The 21,305-nt window shown below is 43.2% G+C and overlaps 2 protein-coding genes across 9 annotated transcripts in view; one reads left to right on the top strand and one right to left on the bottom strand.

The window, feature by feature from the left end:
- CDH23 (cadherin related 23) overlaps nucleotides 1-21,305 on the bottom strand; it is a 556,038-nt gene that overhangs the window by 71,975 nt on the left and 462,758 nt on the right. Inside the window, exon 1 of one of the 8 annotated variants that reach the window (XM_077350514.1) lies at nucleotides 11,168-11,418. The exons of 5 other annotated variants lie outside the window; for them this stretch is intronic. Coding sequence is in view for 1 of the 3 variants with exons in the window: in XM_077350513.1 (XP_077206628.1) it covers nucleotides 6,623-6,634 (12 nt within the window). In the remaining 2 variants the exon portion in view is untranslated. Of the gene's footprint in view, nucleotides 1-2,894; nucleotides 3,008-6,622; nucleotides 6,719-11,167; nucleotides 11,419-21,305 lie in introns of those variants that run through there. 2 more of the 8 variants (XM_077350513.1, XM_077350516.1) reach the window with 2 other exon arrangements.
- On the top strand, nucleotides 63-20,182 carry VSIR (V-set immunoregulatory receptor). Its single transcript, XM_077350530.1, has 7 exons — nucleotides 63-278; nucleotides 5,105-5,560; nucleotides 9,210-9,263; nucleotides 13,505-13,612; nucleotides 16,715-16,742; nucleotides 18,709-18,896; nucleotides 19,535-20,182. Exons 1-7 carry the CDS (start codon nucleotides 212-214, stop codon nucleotides 19,570-19,572), a joined length of 939 nt encoding a protein of 312 aa, XP_077206645.1. The 5' UTR covers nucleotides 63-211; the 3' UTR covers nucleotides 19,573-20,182.

Below are 21,305 nucleotides of genomic sequence, written 5' to 3'. Positions count from 1 at the left end.
CGACGCCTTCTCGCCCCTGACCTCCTGGGGGAGCTCTTCGCTTCTGCAGCTTGACGCGCGCGGTGGCGGCAGCTGAGACGGCGCTTCCTGCGGAGTTTGACAATTCCGCGGCGGGCGGCTGCTTCGGACCGACCGATCGACTGGCCTCGCGGCGCGCAGCTCGCACGAGCTCCGAGCGCCCAGCCGACTGGCCGGCTGCCTCCGGGCCGGCATGGACCGCGCGGGGAAGCGGTGGCTGCTGATGGCGCAGCTGACGCTCGCCTTGGCTTCCTCTCCAGGTAAGGGCAGCCCCGGAGGGACGTCGCCCAGCCCTCGAGCCGTCCCGGTCGGTCGCGGCCGCAGCTGATCCCCCTCTGCCCCGGCCTCCAGGGCACCCGAGCGAGAGCGTGCCGGCCGAGAGGAAGCGCTTCCCAGCGTGGGAGCGGGTGCCGGGAGCGAGCGCTGCGCAGGTGGAGGGATGGGGCAAAGCCTGCAGAGAGCGTGGAGGTTTCACAGTTTTGCTACTCTCAGGTTTGCGGGCTTCCTGCCATACTTGGAATCAACCCCCCCCCCCGCCCCCCAGCGGACAGGGCTGTAGAATCCAAGCAGGGCAGCGGGTTGGTCCCTAGGCTGCATGTGAATGCCACTTTTCTTTCAGATGGATAGAAGGCACTTGTTTGGACTCTGCAGTCCCCTGCTCTGCTCTCATTCCTTTGGGTGTGCAGGGCCATCCTCTTGCGCTTGCACTTGCTATGCCTTTGGCTCGCCCGCACTGTATCGCTTACCAGGCCCCCTCCCAACTGTCATCAAAGGGAGCTGTTCAGCAATCCCAGCTGCAGGCGGATTGGGGGGAGGAGGATCCCACAGCTGGGCATAGGCTAAGGAGCTGGGGCTTGGTACCCTCAGGTGAACTTGTTTGTTGCACAGGGACCATTTCACTCATGTGTGCCTCAAGTACTTTCTGTTGAACCAGAGGAACTTTTGTTTGTTTGTAATTGCGGCTTGTGGGGTTTGCCAAGAGAAGCTGAGATCACTGCAAATTTAATTGCTCACGCCTACCAAACAGTTTTCAAGGGGGAGGGATGACAGGGACAGTTAACAGATCATTTTAGCATGCATCACTCCTTCACTTTGCATAAACAGGGAAAGTGATCAGCAATCTTGTCACTTCAGCCATGGAGAAATATCCAAATTGCTCCTGAAACATTGGGCAGACTTTGATTCGGACAAGGGGATATCTAAGCGTAGATATGATTTATTAAATCACTTTGAGACTTGGTTAAAATTGCTTTCCCTTTCCTCTCCCTACAGCAGACACCCTGAGAGGTAGGTGAGGCTGAGAGAGCCCTGATATTACTGAAGAAGAAGAGTTGGTTCTTATATGCTGCTTTTCTCTACCCAAAAGAGTCTCAAAGCAGCTTAAAATCTCCTTCCCTTTCCTCGCCCCATAACAGACACCCTATGAGAGAGATGAGGCTGAGAGAGCCCTGATACCACTGCTCGGTCAGAACAGCTTTATCAGTGCCATGGCAAGACCAAGGTCACCCAGCTGGCTGCATGTGTGGGGAGGCGAGGAATCCAACTCAGCTCATAGGTTTCAAAGCTGCTGCTCTTAACCATTACACCAAGCTGGCTCAAGGAATACTACGGTTGTTGTGCAGAGGCAGGCAGTGGCAAAACACCTCTAAGCATCTCTTGCATTGAAGACTATATGGGTTTGCCACAAATTGACTGTGACATTTAAAAAAGAGAGTGATACATTACACAAAGTGACTGGGGGCCACTCATAACTCTTGAGAGGTGGTTAAAATGGGATCAGCACCCTGGAAATCCTCCTCGTCATTGTTATTGACCCAGAGGGGAAAAAACCCTTGGTTGGCCTAGATGCTGGGAGTTGCACCATTGTTGGTGATGAAAGGGAAAATGGCCTTTGCAAGCCCAATGGCTGGGGGCGACATTGTGTTTACCAGTGTTGACAGTGGAGAGGGAGTCACCTTGGCAGGCCAGTGGCTGGGAGCTGCATGGGTCTCACCGATGTCATCACCGGGAGATTACAAAACTTGGAGGTGGCCAGGAGCTGTGTGGGCCTCTCCAGCATCATCATTGAGAGGGAGAAACTTCAGTCGGCCTGGTAGAAGGCATCCACTCCACGTTAACGTGTGAAACATGCTGGGGAGGTTAGCCCTGCCAGGCCAGTCATCATCCAGGTGTCCCAATAAAGACCCCCCCCCGGACAAATCTGCCAGGTCATGAGAGCAGGAAGGCAATAAGAGGAGATGGCAACAGTGACCACAGTGGTTGAGTGAGGGAAAATGAGGTGGCAGCAGAGACAATGAGCAACAAAACAAGAAAGAGACAGTGTGGGAAAAGACAAGAGAGAAAAAAGCAAGTGAGGGGGCAAAGGAGGCAGCACATGAAGGAAACTGCAAGCAAACTGGAAGGAGTGATGCACCTGATACCCTACAGCATCTCATCTCCAAGAAGCCTGTTTTTGGTCTCCACTGACTTCTCAGACTCTATGAAGTCAGAGCTGCTGGAAAAGCCAGTTCTTAAAGCCCAGAAACTAAAGTCAGGCTATCTGCAATTAGAAGTGTCACAAGAGAAAGCAGTCTGCTTCCCATATACACTGTGTCCCTCTGAGACTTTTCAACTTTCTTGCCATGGTTAGCAACAAGGCCCTTCCAGAATCCTCACAATAAATGTTGTGAGGAACCTCCTTACAATAAAGACCTGTTTTTTAAAATTAAATTATACACAATCAACAGACAAGCCCCAACAAAAACAAGACAAAGCCCCCAACACAATTATGTAGCTTCCTCAATCTTTTGATTCCTGTAAGCAATGTCCATTTCATCTATTACATTTCATCCGTTAATCATAATTCCAGTCTCAAGTTACAATATTAGTTCAAATACCTTATAGCGGTGGTCCCCAACCCCCAGTCTGGTGACCAGTCCAAGTCCATGGATCAGTCAGTACAGGGCCACGGCTTCTCCTCATCCTCCTCCCTGGCTGCTGCCTCGGGGGCTGCCCTGCAATTCTGCCGCCGGCTCACCTTTGGTGCTCTCCAGTGGCTGCTATGCACAGCTGCTACTGGCAGTGCCTCCCAGTGGGCGGTGGAAAGTCAGGTGCGCCGGCGGGAAAGCAAGTTGAGCAGGGGCTCAGGCGGCAATGTCCCTCGGCAAAAGATTACCCCCCCCGGGCCTCAGTAAAATTGTAAAGTGTTGACTGGTCCCTGGTGATAAAAAGGTTGGGGACCACTGCCTTACAGTCTGAAAATTTCCTGAGGTAATTTGCCAAATCAATCCAAATTATATTGAAATCTTCATTCTCTCCCCCCCCTTTGAATTACTTTAATGTTATTTGTTAATTTTCCCAAGATCATAAACTGCCTTATTTTCTTTCGCAATAAAGACCTGTTTGTAAGCCTAATCAAGTGTACAGTCAAGACCCATCTCTTGGCCCATTCTTATCTGGTTTATCTTCTGCACAGGTAGCTCAATCAGCACAGCTGTATCTATCACCCTCTTCCATTATGCTATATCTATACATATCCCTTGTCAGCATTTCCTATAAAGAAATTTCAAATCTTCTTATAACACTTTCTCTCTGGGGATATCACATGCACATAAGACAAGGGAGTGTTTCCAGCTGCATCAGGCCTCCTCCACTCCATGTTCAGACCTACAATCTGCAGGGTTGGCCTTGAGCACACATTTCCCACTGTTCTTCTTTACCAAGGCCAGTCCCTGTTGCCTGGAATATGGTTCTGCTGAATCAGCATGCCTATCTTTGTCCTTTGGAGATAATAAAATGTTGTGAGCTGCTAAAATTATCATTCTGTAAGATTGTAGGAAATTGAATCAAAGGTTTTGTAGATAGTATTGTGTATGATGGTGACAACCAAGAGAAAAAAAATAACTACTTAGAGCAGGGTGCAGGACTTCAGTGAGAATCTCATTCTAGTCAGAAGTTGGAGCAGTGTTCTAGCTTCATCATAATATTTATTCTAATTTCAGACTAAAGGTTCTGGTAATTACCTTCAAGGCCATTCACAGTCAGTGCCCAGTGTACCTGAGGGACTGCCTCCCTGCCTATGCCCCCAACAGAGCTCTGCGCTCCACCACCACCTACTGGCTAATGGTCCCTGGCCCTAAAGAAGTCCGCCTGGCCTCAACCAGGGCCAGAGCATTCTCTGTCATGGCCTCCACCTGGTGGAATGAGCTCCCAGCGGAGATCAGGGCCCTGACGGAACTTAAACAGTTCTGCAGGGCCTGCAAAAGGGAGCTCTTCTATCAGGCATTTGGTTGAGACCAGGCATAACCAACAGCGAATGAAGGGCCCCTGCTCCCCCCACCCCAGAACTCCACTGGAGCGCTCTGGACCTGTTGTGCCATTGCACTGTTGCACTGTTGTGCTGCTATATTGTATTGTGTGCTGTTACAACTTTATTTGTTGTATTATTTAATTGTTACAACCACTGTTGTTAATATTATTGTATGATTATTAGTGCAGATTGTTTCATGTATGGTTCATAAGTTCAATGTAAACTGCCCTGAGCCTTTGGGGAGGGCGGTATATAAATATAATATATATAGTTTGCTTTGCTTACTGGTACTCAAGGCAGATTACACAATGCAGTTGGAATTAGTGTTATAGAACCATCCACAAAACCAGAATGGAAGCAAAGTATCAGTATTAACATGATACATTAAATGATGCAAAGTTTCACAGGGGTTCTACTTAAAGCAAACCATGCACAATAATATAGACTACAGTCTCCTTAAATTTATGCAAGTAACTTTCTGAATTATCTTGTACAGTGTTACCTATCATCTACACAGAATGTCCTCTTGAATAATTCAGATAACAGAGTAAGAGCCTTCCTAATCTCCTCAGCAGGACATTTTAGAAAGGTGGTGATGGTGGTGGTGGGGGGGGGGGGGAGATGATAGCGAATGCACTTGTATGGTTAATGTGGATAATAGCATGCTATGTGACACTCTGAATGTTTGCTTATCTGTTTATTCTCATGAACAGGAAAATTTATGCTTCTTTTTGTTTGCCATAACTATGTTATAACATTTACAAATTAATTATTTCATGTTCTGTCCCCTCCCTACAGTACAGTCAACTTTCCAAGTCACCACTACTTATTCACTTTACGTCTGTCCTGAAGGTCAAAATGTTACCTTGACTTGCAAGATCAATGCAGCTTTTGTTGACCGGCATGATATATTTTACAAATACTGGCACTATGGCAGCCTGAATGACCACAATTGTTCTGAGAAAAAGCATATCCGCAATGTCACAGAGATTGAGCTGCATTATGAATCCAGGAAACATCATGGATTACCCAATAATGGCACTGCTGATAAATCTTTCCATGGGCAGCCAGCAAATTATCATGGTCTAGAGATCTCCTCAGATCATCATGGAACATTCCATATCACCATGGCAAACCTTACTCTGCAGGACAGTGGGACCTACTGCTGTTATGTTATAGAGATTAAGAAGGAGCACAACAAGGCGCATGTCCAGCAACATGCTCATGGCTTCATGGAGCTTCAAATACATAAAGGTAAGTGACCTCTGTATACAAACCAAGTGCAACTAAAGTTATGTATCCTTTGTCCCCTCATATTTCTTTAGAATCTCCTGGATAAATGAGTGGACTGATCATGATCTGATAGACAACTATGGAGGGTGGGGGAGGGGGAGACAAAGCAGAAGGTTTATTCAGAACAAGAGCAATGTTAATCCAATAATTTATACCTTTACTCTCAACTGGGTGAGTGACATTGCCATGTTACTAACCCTGACTGGCTATGTAGCAATGTTGCCTTGTCAAAATGACATGATCCCCAACTGGCTGTGATGACTATTCATAGGAAGACAGTGCCATGAAAAAAGGCACCAATGCAACAACAGATAACAATGGCAGAGCTCTACAGGGAAGTCACAAGACATTCTCAAATTCTTTTCACTTTGTGATCTGAGAGTATCATGATATCAACTGTATCTATGAATCTCTGCAGCCAGACTATCCTAATAAGCCCCTGCCCTTTATTCACTTCAACCTTCCTTCCCTAGAATTTGGGAAAAATCCATGCAAGAAATACTACCATTCTTAGTCCAGAAATCATAAACACCAGTAACAATACATAGCAGTTTAAAAATTAATTGTACTACAAGCACCAAAAAGCATCAAACTTTCAACTTCGAAGATGCTTGCAATGGTAAAACATCATGAGAATAATGTTGCATTAAAAAAATTAAACCAAATAGTTGCTTCATACTAAATTTGTTTTAAGCAGATTACTAAAATATAGAAAAAGGTAGGCCCCATTTGAATGGCTGTGAAAATCTATCACAGATGCATAAAATTTTGCAGCTAAAATAGGTCTGCTGTTACTTAATACAAGAGGCAGTGTCTCCATATGACCTATATTTCAGAGCAAAGGAAGAATTAAAATACAAAAATCACAAGATATTGGGTGTCTACACTACCTGCATCACAACCACATTCTCTATCAGAGTATGGTATCTCAAGCAGTTGACGAGTAGGCTGGATGTGGGATCTTCAACAACTCAGCTAGCTCCCAATTGAATTTTGGATCAGGCTTAAGGTTTTGATTCTTACCTTCAAGGCCATATGCAGTCTGGGCCCAGTCTACCTGAGAGACCATCTCTCTGCCTATTCCCCCAAAAGAGCACTATGCTTCACCACCTCCAACTGGTTGGTGATCCCTGGCCCAAAAGAAGCACTTTGGTCCTCACAAGGGGCAGAGCTTTTTCTGTCCTGGCCTGATGGACAGGAAGCATGACCATCAAAATGACATCATAGAAAAGACTCTGTGATGTCATCCCTCTAAGTATGAACCAGCAGGCAAGTTAATATGGGGGTAGACAGTCTTCAAGCCATGCCGTTTGCATTACTGTAATCTAACCTGCATGTGATTACAGCATTGATTATTATGGTCAGATCTCATTTTTCAGGAAAGGTCACAGTTGTCACACCAGTCTAAACTGACTGGAAGTCATACATGCTTCAGAGGAAGCTGCTGTGCTCGACAGCCTGCGATTCTCCTTAAGAAAGATTGCAAGACCCATGAGTACAAAGTCATATATATATAAAAATATATATAAAATTTTCCAAAGATGGAAAACCCACCACCTCTCGAGGAAGCCTGTTCCACTGAGAAACCGCTCTGTCAAGAACTTCTTCTGGATGTTTAGATGGAATTTCTTGAATTCATTCCATCCCATTGGTTCTGGTCCGTCAATCTTGGGCAAGAGAAAACAACTCTGCTCCATCCTCTATATGGCAGCCTTTTAAATACTTGAAGATGGTTATTAAATCCCCTCTCAGTTGTCTCCACTCCAGGTTAAACCAACCAAGCTCCCCAAGCTTTTTTCATATGTCTTGGTCTCCAAACCCCTCACCATCTTTATTGCCCTCCTCTGGACACGCTCCAGTTTGTCCACATCCCTCTTCAACTGGGGTGCCCAAAACTGAACACAGTACTCCAAGTTAGGCTGAACCAGAGTAAAGCGACTTTATTTGTTGTTCCTGACTCAAGCCCACTACCATTTTCAAGGGTTTTGCTCAGAACTTCTACTTTTCATATGTCTATGATGACAAGGGAAGCATCCTGTTCTGTCTGTAACAGCAATCACCATTTATTTTATTGTATTAAAAGAAAAAGAAGAGTTGGTTCTAATATGCTGCTTTTCTCTACCCAAAGGAGTCTCAAAACAGCTTACATTTGCCTTCTCTTTCCTCTCCCCACAACAGATACCCTGTGAGGTGGGTGAGGCTGAGAGAGCCCTGATATCACTGCTCAGTCAAAACAGCTTTATCAGTGCTGTGGCGCTCAAGGTCACCCAGCTGGTTGCATGTAGGGGAGTGCAGAATCAAACCCGTCTTGCCAGATTAGAAGTCTGCACTCCTAACCACTACACCAAGCTGGCTCTCTAGGTGGGGCAGATTAAGCTATCTGCCTTGCCAAGCTGCTTCCAGGTGGCTCACAAGAAGTGATGAGTGTGGCTTGATTCAGATTGAATAAAAATTGGATATTCTAATTGGTTTTAATTATCCTAACTGATACTACATCACATAAAGTCTGTTGTATCACTGGTAGGCAAAGTCATATTTATTTATTTACTTATTAATTTGTTTCCCGCTGCTATCAGGGAACTGTCTCGTGGTGAGTTACAATCATAGAGCATAAAAACCTACAATCATAAAACAAGCCTCCCAAATTAAAAACCCACAATCACTAAAGACCCAGATGGCAGCATAAAAAAATCATGAAACTACAGCTCACTTACTTTGGCCATATCATGTGATCCAACTCAATGGAGAAAGCAATTATGCTAGGATTGGTCAGTGAGAAAAGCAAACCAGGCCAACAAAGAACTCGGAGGTAGACACAAAATGGACACCAGCCAGAACATTGCATGGCTGAGGGAGGTGGCGCGGTTTTCAGGGATTGTGGCAACAGCTGTGCCATTGGATCGCCAAGAGTCAGACATGACTGAATGGCTGACAACAAGAAGAACATCCTAGATGATAGTTTTAGTATATTTATCATTTTTAGTTAGTCGCCTCAAGCTAGTTTTATTGCATATCTTTTTTACCTGTCACACCTTTCTGGCTGCGTGTTTGAAGGGTTTCCATCCCCTACCCTTTGAACCCTATGTAACACAATTATACCCTTTTAAGTCCATTGTGCTTAGAAGGGTGTAACTGTGTTTAAATTTAGGGTTGTCATCAGGCCTGGAGAAAAATGCCCTATTCCTTTAATAGAAGCTTAATGTGAAGAAATGTGCAGATGAAGCTTTTCATGTAATGGAGGTGATATTACCCAGTAAATAATCTTAAATTAATACTTGGTAAATAACAATCAAGTAAAACTCTATTAAAAGGACCAGATATTTCTCCAGGCTGTTCACTACCCTGTTAGGATTAAACTGTAAACCACCCACGGCTGCAACATTACAAGTGGAAATAAATAATGAGTCTAACCACCAATTCAGAAAAATAGTGTGGGATTGCCATACCCACTCTGTGGACTGCAGGCCTGCCACTAGACAAGCCTTCTGTTTGGCTCTGGTAAGTTGAACTTAGTCTTTTGTCTTGACCTTGGTCAACCACATTTTTATCTTTTGTAATTAAAATAAACACTGAATTTCCATGAAATTAATTTTCTTTTTTAATTCCACAGCAAATGGCACACTTCCCAACTGCACCTTTCACCTTGCCAACAGAGAAAGTGAAGGTAAGATTGACTTTGCCACTCATTATTATTGTATCAACTTCTGAATAGGCAAATATCCTTCTCATGGTTCCTCAGCTGCACCCTGATTGGCCTAGTCCCTACAGCTCCCGCCCTCCCTCCCTGGACGCTAGCCACGTTCCTCTCAGACCCGCCAGAGACCGAGAGAGAGACACAGAGCCCTGCCAGACCGAACACGAGCCCTCATTCCCTCCTATCGCTCCTGCTGTGAGGGAGGCAGAGAGAGACACAGAGAGAGCTGCCCCAAGTTGCTGACAGAGGCACAGAGAGAGCCGCCCCTGTTGCGACAGAGGCAGAGAGAGACAGACAGAGAGACCCGCCCCAAACTGCACACCACCAGCCCTCATTACCTGCTATGCCTCCTGCGAGGCACACAGCAGCAAGAGGAAGAGGGAGAGAGACACACAGAGAGAAAGAGATCTGCACCTCCTGGTGTCCCCTGGGTCCTAGCGCCCATTGCATTCCTGCTTGCAATGGGCTTTCTTGCTAGTGTAGAAATAAAGGGAACAAATGATATATTCTAAGAAACTGGCAAGTCACTCGTTCAGTTTAAATAGCTTGGATGTTTGAGGTTGGATGGTATCTCATATAGATTTCTAATTTTAGTCTTACTCATGTTATCTGCTTTATCTCCTATAAAATCTGTGGGTTTGGCAGACATAGACAGTTTCCTTGAAAACAACAGCTCTTTATTAAAAACCAACTCCAACCAGAAACACTGAACAGCAATCAACAGAACTCATATACAATTCAGGCAGCCCACAATGAAACCCAATTGGCTCTTAATGGAGCCCTTTTTTCAGAATATGTAAAGTCCATGATTGGACAATTTATGATCTTTCATTAGCATACTGTTTGAGTGAATGTCTGTGTCTACATCAGACTTTCTCAATCAGGGGTTCGTATAACCCTGGGGTTTCTCAACAGCCCTGGAAGGGTTTCCTGAATGGGTGGGAGTTTATGAATTGTTATATATATATTTAAATGTGTTAAACATCAGGTGATATGACCATATATCAAACTTAAATGGACTCCAGGGAATGGTAGAGGACAGGAAGGCCTGGAGGATCATTGTCCATGGGGTCACGATGGGTCGGACACGACTTTGCACCTAACAACAACAACAAATGACCATATATGGTCATGTTGACCCAACTACCCCTTCCCAAAATGGCCTATAATGGGCCTGGAAGGAGTGGGAAGGGGAGTGGCCCCACGTGGGCATGTACACAGCTATGCTTCCCAACCAAGCTTGAAGAATGTTTAAGAGGTCTCTCAATGGTAAAAAAGTTGAGAAAGACTGGTCTATATCCCTTCTGCCATGCGGCTCCCAATTTAATACAAACCTAATATAAATTGTAATCCTTCTGGGAGCTACGCTATGCTGTGCACAATGCCTATCAGTATTTATACTACATTGTCAAATCATATTAGTAATTAATTGTATTTTTTCCTTCAAAATAAAACCAGAGTCCAGTAGCACCTTTAAGACCAACAAAGATTTATTCTTAAAGGTGCTACTGGACTCTGATTTTATTGTGCTACTTCAGACCAACACGGCTACCCATTTGAATTTTTCCTTCAAAAAACCATTGTACATTTACGTCTTAGCTTCAAAAGCTCTATCATACTTTTTTCTGAAGAACAAAAATATTATTCTCTTGTACCTTCCTTTCTCCTGGAATGGTGGTCCCCAACCACTGGGCCGTGGCCCGGTGCCGGGCCGCGAAGGCCCTGGCACCGGGCCGCGGCTCCCTTTCCCCTTCCCCCCAGTAAAAACATGAGGATTGAGTCCTGTTACGGATTTATTAAGAGTTTAATAAGAATGAATCTCAATTTAAGAAAGTATACTAAGCAAGGGAAAAAAAGAGAACAACATAACTTACTTTTGCAGTATAAACTGTAGATACAGCAGCCTTTCCATTCTGTATATTTGTATATGCCACCTGCACTGCTCTCTTCACCAAGCCTTTTCACAGCCTTTTGTTCCTGCCCTGTTTTCTTCATCTCCTCATTTCCCCAACCGACTCTAACTGCCACGGAACTCTGCCTGTCAATCACCCATGTAGCTCGCCACCCCAAGCTGCCATACACAATTCTTTAAGTTCCCACTCTCCTCTTTCTACACCAGGCTTTCATGGAACCCTGGGGTTTCTTGAAGGCCCTGGAAGGGTTTCCCAAATGGGTGGGAGTTATTTTTAATATATTTTAAAATTTGTTAAACATTTGTTGGGTTTTGTGGCCATTTATGGCTATGCCAACCTGCCCCTCCCCTCCCCAAATGACCAATTATGGCCCTGGAGGGCAGCAGTGACCTAATGGCTGCCAGAAGGATGCCATGATGACTACTGTGGCTCTTAGTCCGCTCCTCTTAATGGTAAATGACACTCTCAGCAAAGAAATTCCTCAACAAGCTTCTCTAATCTGTACATCTCCTGTGTCTTCAACAATACTGCTTCCGTCTCCCAAGGCCCTTAGAATATTGAGATTGTTGCTTTTGCTGAATTTAAGCAGCTTAGTTCTTTTGCAATATGTGTCAGATCAATTCTTTACTTCCTATGTTCTGGTAAATAAAACTGATGATCAGCTTATACAACCAGCAAAAGCAAGCAGCATAGCTTTTAAGACTGCTCATGAATAGGTTGCATGTTAGAATGACACACCCACTCATGTAAATCTCTCGTTACATGTGATGACTAAATCTCATGGAGAAAATTAGGCTGAACTTCTTCCAGACATTCTAGCTTTCTGCATGCTGGAAATGGGGGGGGGGGAGATTTGAACATGCAGTCTTCCTGAATTTATTCTTTCAACTTTGCTGATTGAATAAACAAAATTGATTCTGTTCTACATGCAAGTGTATTTTTCAGGCTACAAGCATAACATGAAAATTATTTATTGAACTTATTCACACTGAACATTCCATACTGATTTTCTTAATGTCTTGGCACACTTTCTGTCTAGCAATTTTGACATCTAATTGTTTGCTTTTATTTAGTCTGCTGACCTTTCAGTGTTTTTCATTTTTTTTCAATTAAGAGTCAGGAAGAACTTCAGTTTGTTACTGAAAATTCAGATAAACCTTTAGGTGGAACTCAGTCTTAAGTTCTTACAGTTAACAAGTTCGCATGACCCTTTACTTGATACATATACTTGTTAACTTTGACACTGATGTTTTACCTGTTTTTCAAATAAAAGCTGCTTCAACCTGTGTGAATTAAAGGCACTTTTTTGCTGGCAATGTTTAGCAAATTCCTATTCAGGGAGCCCGGTTATAACAAGTCTAACTGCTTTACCATTTACAGTTTAAGTTACATCTTCATGTCTGCTGGACAAAAATTAGTTTCTGTAAATAAAACACTTTTCAGGTTTGCATCCAACTATTAGAATTTGGATCTCATTGACTGTTTAAAATCTGCAGAAGGACAGCAATGTGTTGAATGAATAATATTGCCCAAGCCTAAATATCCAGGCTAACCTACAACAAACTAAAATTCAGGAGTAGTGGTCTAGCTAATAAAACACAAAGCATTAAGTGTTTTTATATTTCATTAATTAGTCATGGATCTGAGCCAAAGAGCAATGAAACCAGGAACTGTCTTTTCATTAACTTCAGTAGGTTTTGGATCTAGTCCAGTCTTCACAGCTGAAGTATTTTTGCTGCTATCTCTGTAATGATGGGATTGAATAAAGGCCTCTTGTTACAGCATTAAACAAATGATACTATTTGAAATATTCTTCAGAATAACTTAGGTAAGATTCTGCAGACTTTGGAAATCCTTCCTCCAAAGTGACCCAAGAATAGATTTTAAATTTTCTCACTCATTAGCAAGATACATATTTCACATTCATTGATATTTGCATGGTCATTCGTAAGGTGAGAGGTTAACAATTCAGTTTTAAACCCACCCATTTCCCCCACAAATAATCTTGGTTTCTTTGCAACTTAACATTATTTTTTAACAAAAAAACCCATCAAAAACATTAGTGATTTATATCCTTGGACACAAAACTGGAATTGCCACATTTGCCCGTCTGGAATCACCTGCATTGCCGGCAGAAAAACACACATGAAGCTGTTGTTACTGAAACTCCAGGTCTTAAACCCACAGGTGGCATCTGTTGTTTGCTGACTCAGAACAGGTTCTAGTTTTAGGCTCCGGCAATGGGAAGAATTTCTTACTCGCCTGTTCATTTTGCCTCTTATTTCTTTTCCCCTCCAGATATCACAGCAGCTGCACTGGCAACAGGGGCCTGCATTGTGGGCATTTTGTGCCTCCCCTTGATCCTATTCCTTATTTATAAGCAGAAACAAGCCATCACTAACAGGCGTATGTATTGTAATCGGTCTTCTTTCAAAGGTTTAATTGTTCAATACAAATCAATGTACCTGTCTTCTTCTTCTTTAAGACCATTTATGCACTGGGAATTTCACTGCCCCAGCTTCTGTGCAGGAGCACAAATCAGGGGCGGATGACGTGCATCAGGCCAAATGCTCCCCCGTGTGGGTGCAGGAAGAGGTGGGACAACCTGCCATGACTAAAACTCCAGCCTGCAACCTGGCATGAAACCTCCAGTGCATAAACGGTCTAACTGTGACATTTGAAAAGCTGGTTCTGATAATGTAACGCCAGGACATCTATGACACCCAATCACAGAGGGTAGAAAGTGGGTAGCAAGCCCTCAGCTGGAGTCTGGAGGGCTGACAGTGGAAAATGACATGCCAGGTTACCCCTCTTTCTCTCCAATAGGCTTAGAGCAGGGAGAATGCAGACAGGTGATGGAACCATGGAGGAGATGCGGCTACACCATCTTTTGCTGCTGTGGCACTGAGTAAAAGACCTGCATGAACTCTGGGTTGAAACCTGGCAATCCCTGGTTGAAATTAAGTTAAACAAACCATTCACAATAAAGTATATGGATTTGATAGCTTTCGGCACACAGGGAAAATATCTATTACTAATTTATTGCCTTGTCAACTAAACTATTTCCCTTTACTCCCAAAGGAGAATATTGTAATGCATTTTAAGTCAAGGGTATGTAATATCTCATACAAATTGTAATAGTTTAAATAAAATGAATATTTGAGTGAAAGCTCTCTCTAGATCTAATTCTGAATACTTCCCCCTATGGGGGGCAATTCATGCCCACCCATAGATTATGAGGATTTTTCTACAACTCCAGAGAAAAAAGTTTCAAACCCCTAAACTAGTTGATTTTACAGCCAAATGAGATTGCCTGATGCAATGTCATGAAATTTCACTTGCCATTTTGTGGGTTGCCTAGCAACTCAAATTACTGAAATGTCAATGGCAACAGCAAAAGCAGGGTGAGATGGAAGCAGTGGGAGAAGCAAGGAAGGAGGAGGAAGCAGGAAGGAAAGGGAAGGGGATGGCAGCAACAGACGGGGAAGAACAGAGTAGGTAGTGGAAGAATGAGGGTGACAGAGAAGAGGAAGTGGTGGCAAAAGGGGAGGAGAGGAGGAGGAAGCAGAGAGCAGTGTGTGTAGGTGGGCGGGAATTCCCTTCATTTGTTCTGAAATAACTGTTAAAAATTAACAATCTGCATTTAAAATATAGAAGGCTATCAGCTGCTTTTAGAGTCCACACAATGCAACAGTTTCCTTTCTGTTTATAAGTATTTTATAGGAAAAAAATAATTGATTTTTTAAAAATTGCAGGAAAGTGATTTTTTTTTAAGAATTGCAGAAAAGAAGGGTGGAGCTATTCAACAAAGCTGTAAAATATACATCAGCATGTTTTCTGTGCCTGGGTGTGGTACTTGGTCACTGCTTCGATGGTATTCACATCACATCTACCCTGCTCTGTATTAACATCTGCTGAGAGGATGCGGCCTGTTTTCTTCCTAATTTTAGATTCCTGAAGCAAGTGTAGCTGTATGCAAACAGCAATTTCTGTTGAGCAATGTTTTGGTACTTTCCAGATTTTATTTTAAGCATTCAAATGAGGTATTATCTGCATTCAGTTGCACTTAAAGCTGTTTCCCTGTTGCACCTGATTTTGCAGAGTTATGCTAAATTCTAGTATGAACAGCACAACGGGCGTTAATTAAAACATCTTTTAAAAAATACATACAAAATATGGATTAATAACCAAGGGAAAACAAAGGGAAAACAATAACCAAGGGAAAACAAAGAAGAAAATATGTTAGCCTCAAATGGCTTTACAGTTTCTTTAGCACTGGGTGAGAAGGTTCCTTCCTCACTGACTCTGTAAAGCTGTTCCAAAGTCCTGGAGCTGCCACAGAAAATACCTAGTGGTTGGAAGCACTTTCCCTCTACCATGAGTCTAGTAGAATGATGCAGGTCTAGTCTGATGAGATTTAAGTTGTAAGCTTCAGTTTTAAGTTGTAAGCTTTATTCAGGGGGCTGAAGAAAGTAAAGGAAATGAATGGATTTCCTGCTGTTCTTGGATTTGATCCAAAACTAAGTAGAATGACTAGAGTCCTTGTACAGCTTTGCTTTAGATTTAGTAGCCTAAAGGGCATGCTTTTCAAAGTACTTTGGATATTCCTGAGCTGAGCCAAACAATTAATTCTAGGTTTAAATCTAGGCTTGGGCATGGACACCCCTACATGTTACTGCTGTTCTCTTGCAGGCAACAACGTGCAGGAGGCATTGCATGCTTGATATCCATATGGATGCACAAGTAGAAAGGTCCATACAAAAGAAAAACAGGCAGCTCTATAGGGGTTTATGACCCTCTAGGCTGGGCTTCCTGACCTACCTGAGAGTCCCAGCCCATGGCTGAAGACCACGTTCTAGTTGAAAACTAATTCCTCCACTGCAATTACAGATTGGATCTCTCTTTCATGGTGGGCTTGGACATGATATGGCCTGCCTTAGGTCCAGACAGTAAAGATAGATTCAGGGGAGTAATATTAGGAGGTTTACCATGATTTTCCAAATCTACAAACTTACATATTCTTTTCACAGAGAGTAATTATATCTACAATATATCTAAATTAAAGGTGCTGATAAATGAGGAAGTATGTAGTAGAGAGGAAGCATTGAAAAATGCAAAAAGAGGGCAGGGGCCAAATTAACTGGGGCAAACCAAACAGGATAGGGTATGTGAGCAGCATGGCTCTACATGCTTGAGTGACATTTATATCCATCCTTGCCATCATGTGGTCTGCAAGACAGCTTACATCAGAATAAAAACAAACATGCACATGCAAGCTTATACCCAGAATTAAATGTTGTTAGTCTTAAAGGTGCCACTGGACTCTAATTTTGTTCTACTGCTTTGTGGTCTTCTTGGACCTCTGACATCCTCTCAGCCTCACCTATCTCACAGGGTTGTTGTTAGGATAAAATGGGATACTTTTCACGTGTATCATTCTGTGGAGATCGCAGCAAGAGTGGGACAAAAAAAGAGGAACAAATATAAGAACTTTGTATTATTTTGCAGGTGCACATGAACTTGTCAGAATGGACAGGTAAGAAATTTTATTATAATTTATTATTTAATTATTACTAATTTATAAGATATCACTGCTGCTTTTTCAGGGAACTTGCCCAAGGTCACTTACAAAATAAAACACACCAAAGACAACATCATGCACCAAGCACCAAAGAGCAATCTACAAAATCCCACAGTTGTTTGTGTTTTGAAAAGAAAACGATAAAGCAGCAATAATGCCACACAATAAGACCACACTGTCACTAAAAATTAGTGCTACTTGAAAAGACCATGTTAACATAGCAGAACCAGCCTTCTGAAATCACTGGTCACAAAAGCCATTTTCATCAAAGGCTTTAAGGGACTGAATCTAGCTTAACCCTCTCTGGAAAGGGGATTCCATAGGAAGGATATTGAGAAGGCCCTTCTCGTAATAATTGCCACACTAATCTCCCTGATATAGGCGTCTGAGGCAGCGTCTCTCTCCAGATGAGCTACCAAGGGTAGTGAAGCATGTCATATGAGAAGAGTAGTTTCTTGAGATGCTCTGAGCCCAAATCATTTAATGCTTTCAAGATTTGAGTCACACTGGCCTCTACCTGAGTAGCTACTGAACTGGGCTCTGAAACTTAACCAGGAACCAGTGAATTGATCTAAAAACCAGCATGTGTTCCTGTGACAGGAAGTCAAAGGCTTGTGTGCCACAGGTTTGCTTATCTTCTCCCACATTATTCTACTGGAATCTCAGCCACAGCCAACTCCCTTAATAGCTGCCTAAGGAAGGAGGAGAACAAATTTAGAATCCAGGGGCACCGTTAAGACTAACATAGTTTTATCCAAGGTAAGAGCTTTCATGTGCATGCACACGTCCTCAGACACAATATCGTGCTTGTACATGAAAGCTCGTACCTTGAATAAAATGTTGGTCAAAGGTGCTACTGGACTCTAAATTTGTTCTGCTGTTTCAGAACAACATGGCTACCTACTTGAATCTAAGAGAAACTCCTAGGGAGAACTAGCCTCCCTCCCCTCTCAAAAAAGGGATCTTGCTGAGCTGAAAGTTTCTGATTCAGAGTGTTTGGAGTAGGTTGCAGCATCAAGTCAGTAATGGGGAAGAGAAAACCATGTGATGTCTGTGTCCCAAGACTGGCCAGTATCCCTGCCTTTTACTGGCTTATTTGCACACATGTGGGTGAGACTGAAATGGATATGAGGCCTGCTCTCCAAGCCAACTAATGCCAGTACAAAATAACACCAAGCAGGCCCTTGTGCTAGCAGGACAGAATCAACTCAGATCCATTGTTCCTACTCTGTCCGTTCTGAGTGCCCTACTTACTAAACTGGCCAGATCGGCTATCTAACATGAAGCCTTCTTGCTCCAGCACTAATGCATGTTCTATTGCTTGCACCGAACAAACCAAAACTATGTTCCCCTTAGTTCTAAAATAGTCTGACTGAAAGCATTAAACTAGTTACTTGAAGCCACACTGCTGTTTCACAGGGCAACAGGAGCCAAGTGGATGAACAAGAAACTGAAGGACAGACATGAGCTCCTGACATAAGCTACTACTGACACACAGCCAGATCTGGAAGATGTGGATCTAGTGTTCCAATCTAATCCATCTATCAGAAATGCAGTGCTTGTCTCTCAGAGACAGGTCATATACGGAAATAATTGGGCTTAAAATGTTTTAACGACCTCAAATCAATCTGGACCTCAGGTTAATCTTTGAGAAATTAACTTTTTTAGACTGGATAAACTAAAAAAGAAGAGCATTTCTGCAGAAGTAAATCTAGACATGGCCTAGTAAGCATTGAAGTCAGGCCTGCCAGTCATCACTGAACACAGGCTGAAAGCCATAAGTACATCTCATTTTTCTTCCCTCCATAGTTTCAGATAGCAGGATTCCAAAAACAACCGTAGAGTTATGAGTGTTTTTCCCATTAAAGTGAAAGAGATGGTGGGGGAGGGAGGATTTAAACTCCTGCGCTCTCTCTTGCAGTAATGCCCAAGGCATCGAGAACCCTGTCTTTGATGATCCTCCTGCTACTGATTTGGGATCCAAGCCCAGGCCCCAGTTAACTTATATGGCCAGTCGACAACTGTCAGAGTCAGGTCGGCATCTGCTTTCAGAACCCAACACTCCACTTTCACCCCCAAGTGCCGGGGAATGTTTCTTCCCATCTCTGGGTAAGTATCGGGTGGGTGGGTGGGTGGTTGAGATGTCACATGTCTGTTCCGTAACTGTGCAAATATCCCTACTTTTGTTCAGAAGGCACACCCGGGCAGGCACTTTGGGTTCATGGTGCTTTTCTCATGCCAAGATCAATGGGGAGTGCTGATAACTAATGCCTTAAACAGTCTGTAATTCATCATGGAAAGAATTGGGTTAAGAATGAGGACTGTGCAGCAGCCTTTACACCTTCCTCTCCCCAATAAGAATTCCCAGATTTTCATTATTTTCCCCTTGAGTCTGTGGGACAGTCCTCAGTTGGCTACCTTGTCAAGAACCAGACTGTTGTGAGGATAACCTATAAAAGGGTGAAGGTCCTATGGAAGCTTGAGATGTCTTCTGGACTGTTAGTGGGCATGACGGTGTGATGCTGCAGATTTTGGACATAAACAGGCTGTTTGTCAGCGGCTCCAGCAAAAGACTTGGCAAGCTATGACTGCTTTGCCAGAGTGACGTAGTGGTTAGAAAGCTGGACTGGACTCAAACATCTGCTTAGTCACGAAGCTCACTGGTTGACCTTTAGCCAACCGGTCAGTCTAACTTAGCTCAAATATCCAGAGAAAATGTATTAATCCACACTGTTTCTCCTTTTCAGAGCCTGTTCCTGATTCACCAAACCTGATGGACGTCTAATAACATTTCCCAGGAAGAATGGGAAATCAGTGGAATCTATGGACAAGCTTTTGCTTCCTTGGGGAGGGGGGAAGGGTTTTGTAAGGGCCCTGTGAAAGAGAGACCTGCCAGCGTTGTGTTGGTGCTTGTCCAACACTTCAGATTTACCACAGTGTGAAATTCAGTTCAGGAGGATAATGAAATACTGGACCTTTCTAGCATTTTGCAGTCTTCAAATTACACTTCACAGTGAAGGTGATGGTTTTATGGACAATGACTGCAGCAACATGTTTCTGTAGTACTGGGATTGCCTACACAGGAGGGGAGGAGATATATGAAAATTTCTTGATTGTATGGGGAGCAACCCCAGCATCACCAAAAGCCTTAAGAAAAGGCGCATGAAACTCAGAATTGCCACCCCACATTCCCAGTGCCTTCTCACTTCAAATGATGGGATGGAGAAAGGTATCTTTTTCTGAAGAAATTTTTGTAAATGTACTGCATCTTTATACAGATTATATGTTGTATGTGTAATTTTAAAGCCTGCACCATTTTGGAGCACTGGCATAGTGAACTATGTATTTTGCTTGTAGTTTTGCATTGAAAGATCAAACATGAAAATGTCCCACTACCAGGCTGCAGACCTGACTAACCTTTCCTTTCCTTTCGTATCGTAATCATTTTAGGAGAACCTACTCTAACAGTAGACTCCCAGTTCTGAGTCACCCTTTTCATTTTCTTCTGACTGCTTTGCCAAATTATACTTCACTAGAACAGTGAGAAGGATGGAGTAGCAGTGAACTATAAGGATGCCTGAACACCAGAACAACAGGACTGTTGGCAGAGTGATTCGTACTTAGTTCAGAGACTGACCTGAATTGTGAACTTTGTATCACATTCTGGAGCAGGAGCTTTTAAAAAATGATCTGGATCTAGTGTTCCCATCTAATCCATTCTCTATCAGAAATTCAGTGCTTGTCTCTCAGAGACAGGTCATATACAGAAATAATCGGGCTTAAAATGTTTTAACGACCTCAGGTTAATCTAGTTTTACAACCCATTTAGTTATGTGTGGCTTTTGGGTTACAACACATGCATTGTGAGATTGTGTCAGGCACTTCCAGAGCTTGCTGAGACAAACTTCAGCATGACATTTCCAAGACACACCTCACAGGAAACAGAACTAGATACAAAGAATGTGGGGTTTATTTTTTTGCGGGGGGGGGGGCAGTTTGTTGTTAATGTCCAGCAGCAGGTTATGCTTATTTAAAAAACATGTTCTAGGAGCTACAACAGATGGTGTCTTCTTTGTAAGGTATGACCAACAGACCACTTCTGCTCTAGGGTCTCCACTGTCTCATCTAATCCAGAATGCATTTAAATGAGCATGCTTGAAATGAAACTGATTTAAATCAAAAGACATTCATTACTTGCAACAGGGAAAGGAACAATGGGAGTTTATACCAGTTTAGTTTATTCGCTCCCACAAGGCTCATGGTGGGTTACAACAGATAAAAATCCCAGATAAAATTACCCCTAAAAAAAAAATACAATCCACAATCTCCTATACAAAGTCCAGCTGACCCTGCCATCCCTCTTCTCTTATGCTAGATCTGTAGTAAAAAGTCTGTTTGCCTCTCAGCCTCAATCTGAAACATACGATTGTCCTGCAAGGAATGCAGAATGGGAGTAAGAGCAGCTACTCCTCTTGTGAGCAGCCAGTGGACTTTCCATTGTTTCCACTGTAGCAATGA

Source organism: Paroedura picta, chromosome 8 (genome assembly GCF_049243985.1).
Source record: "Paroedura picta isolate Pp20150507F chromosome 8, Ppicta_v3.0, whole genome shotgun sequence".
Lineage (NCBI taxonomy): Eukaryota > Metazoa > Chordata > Lepidosauria > Squamata > Gekkonidae > Paroedura > Paroedura picta.
The sequence above is the reverse complement of the archived record's forward strand: the minus strand, read 5'-3'. Positions and strand labels throughout refer to the sequence as shown.

Bases quoted from the DNA above. Each gene is read 5' to 3' on its own strand.
- VSIR (XM_077350530.1), top strand. From the start codon at position 212: ATGGACCGCGCGGGGAAGCGGTGGCTGCTGATGGCGCAGCTGACGCTC. The intron at 5,561-9,209 runs GTAAGTGACCTC...TTAATTCCACAG, and splicing joins GGAGCTTCAAATACATAAAG to CAAATGGCACACTTCCCAAC. The intron at 9,264-13,504 runs GTAAGATTGACT...TTTCCCCTCCAG, and splicing joins TGCCAACAGAGAAAGTGAAG to ATATCACAGCAGCTGCACTG.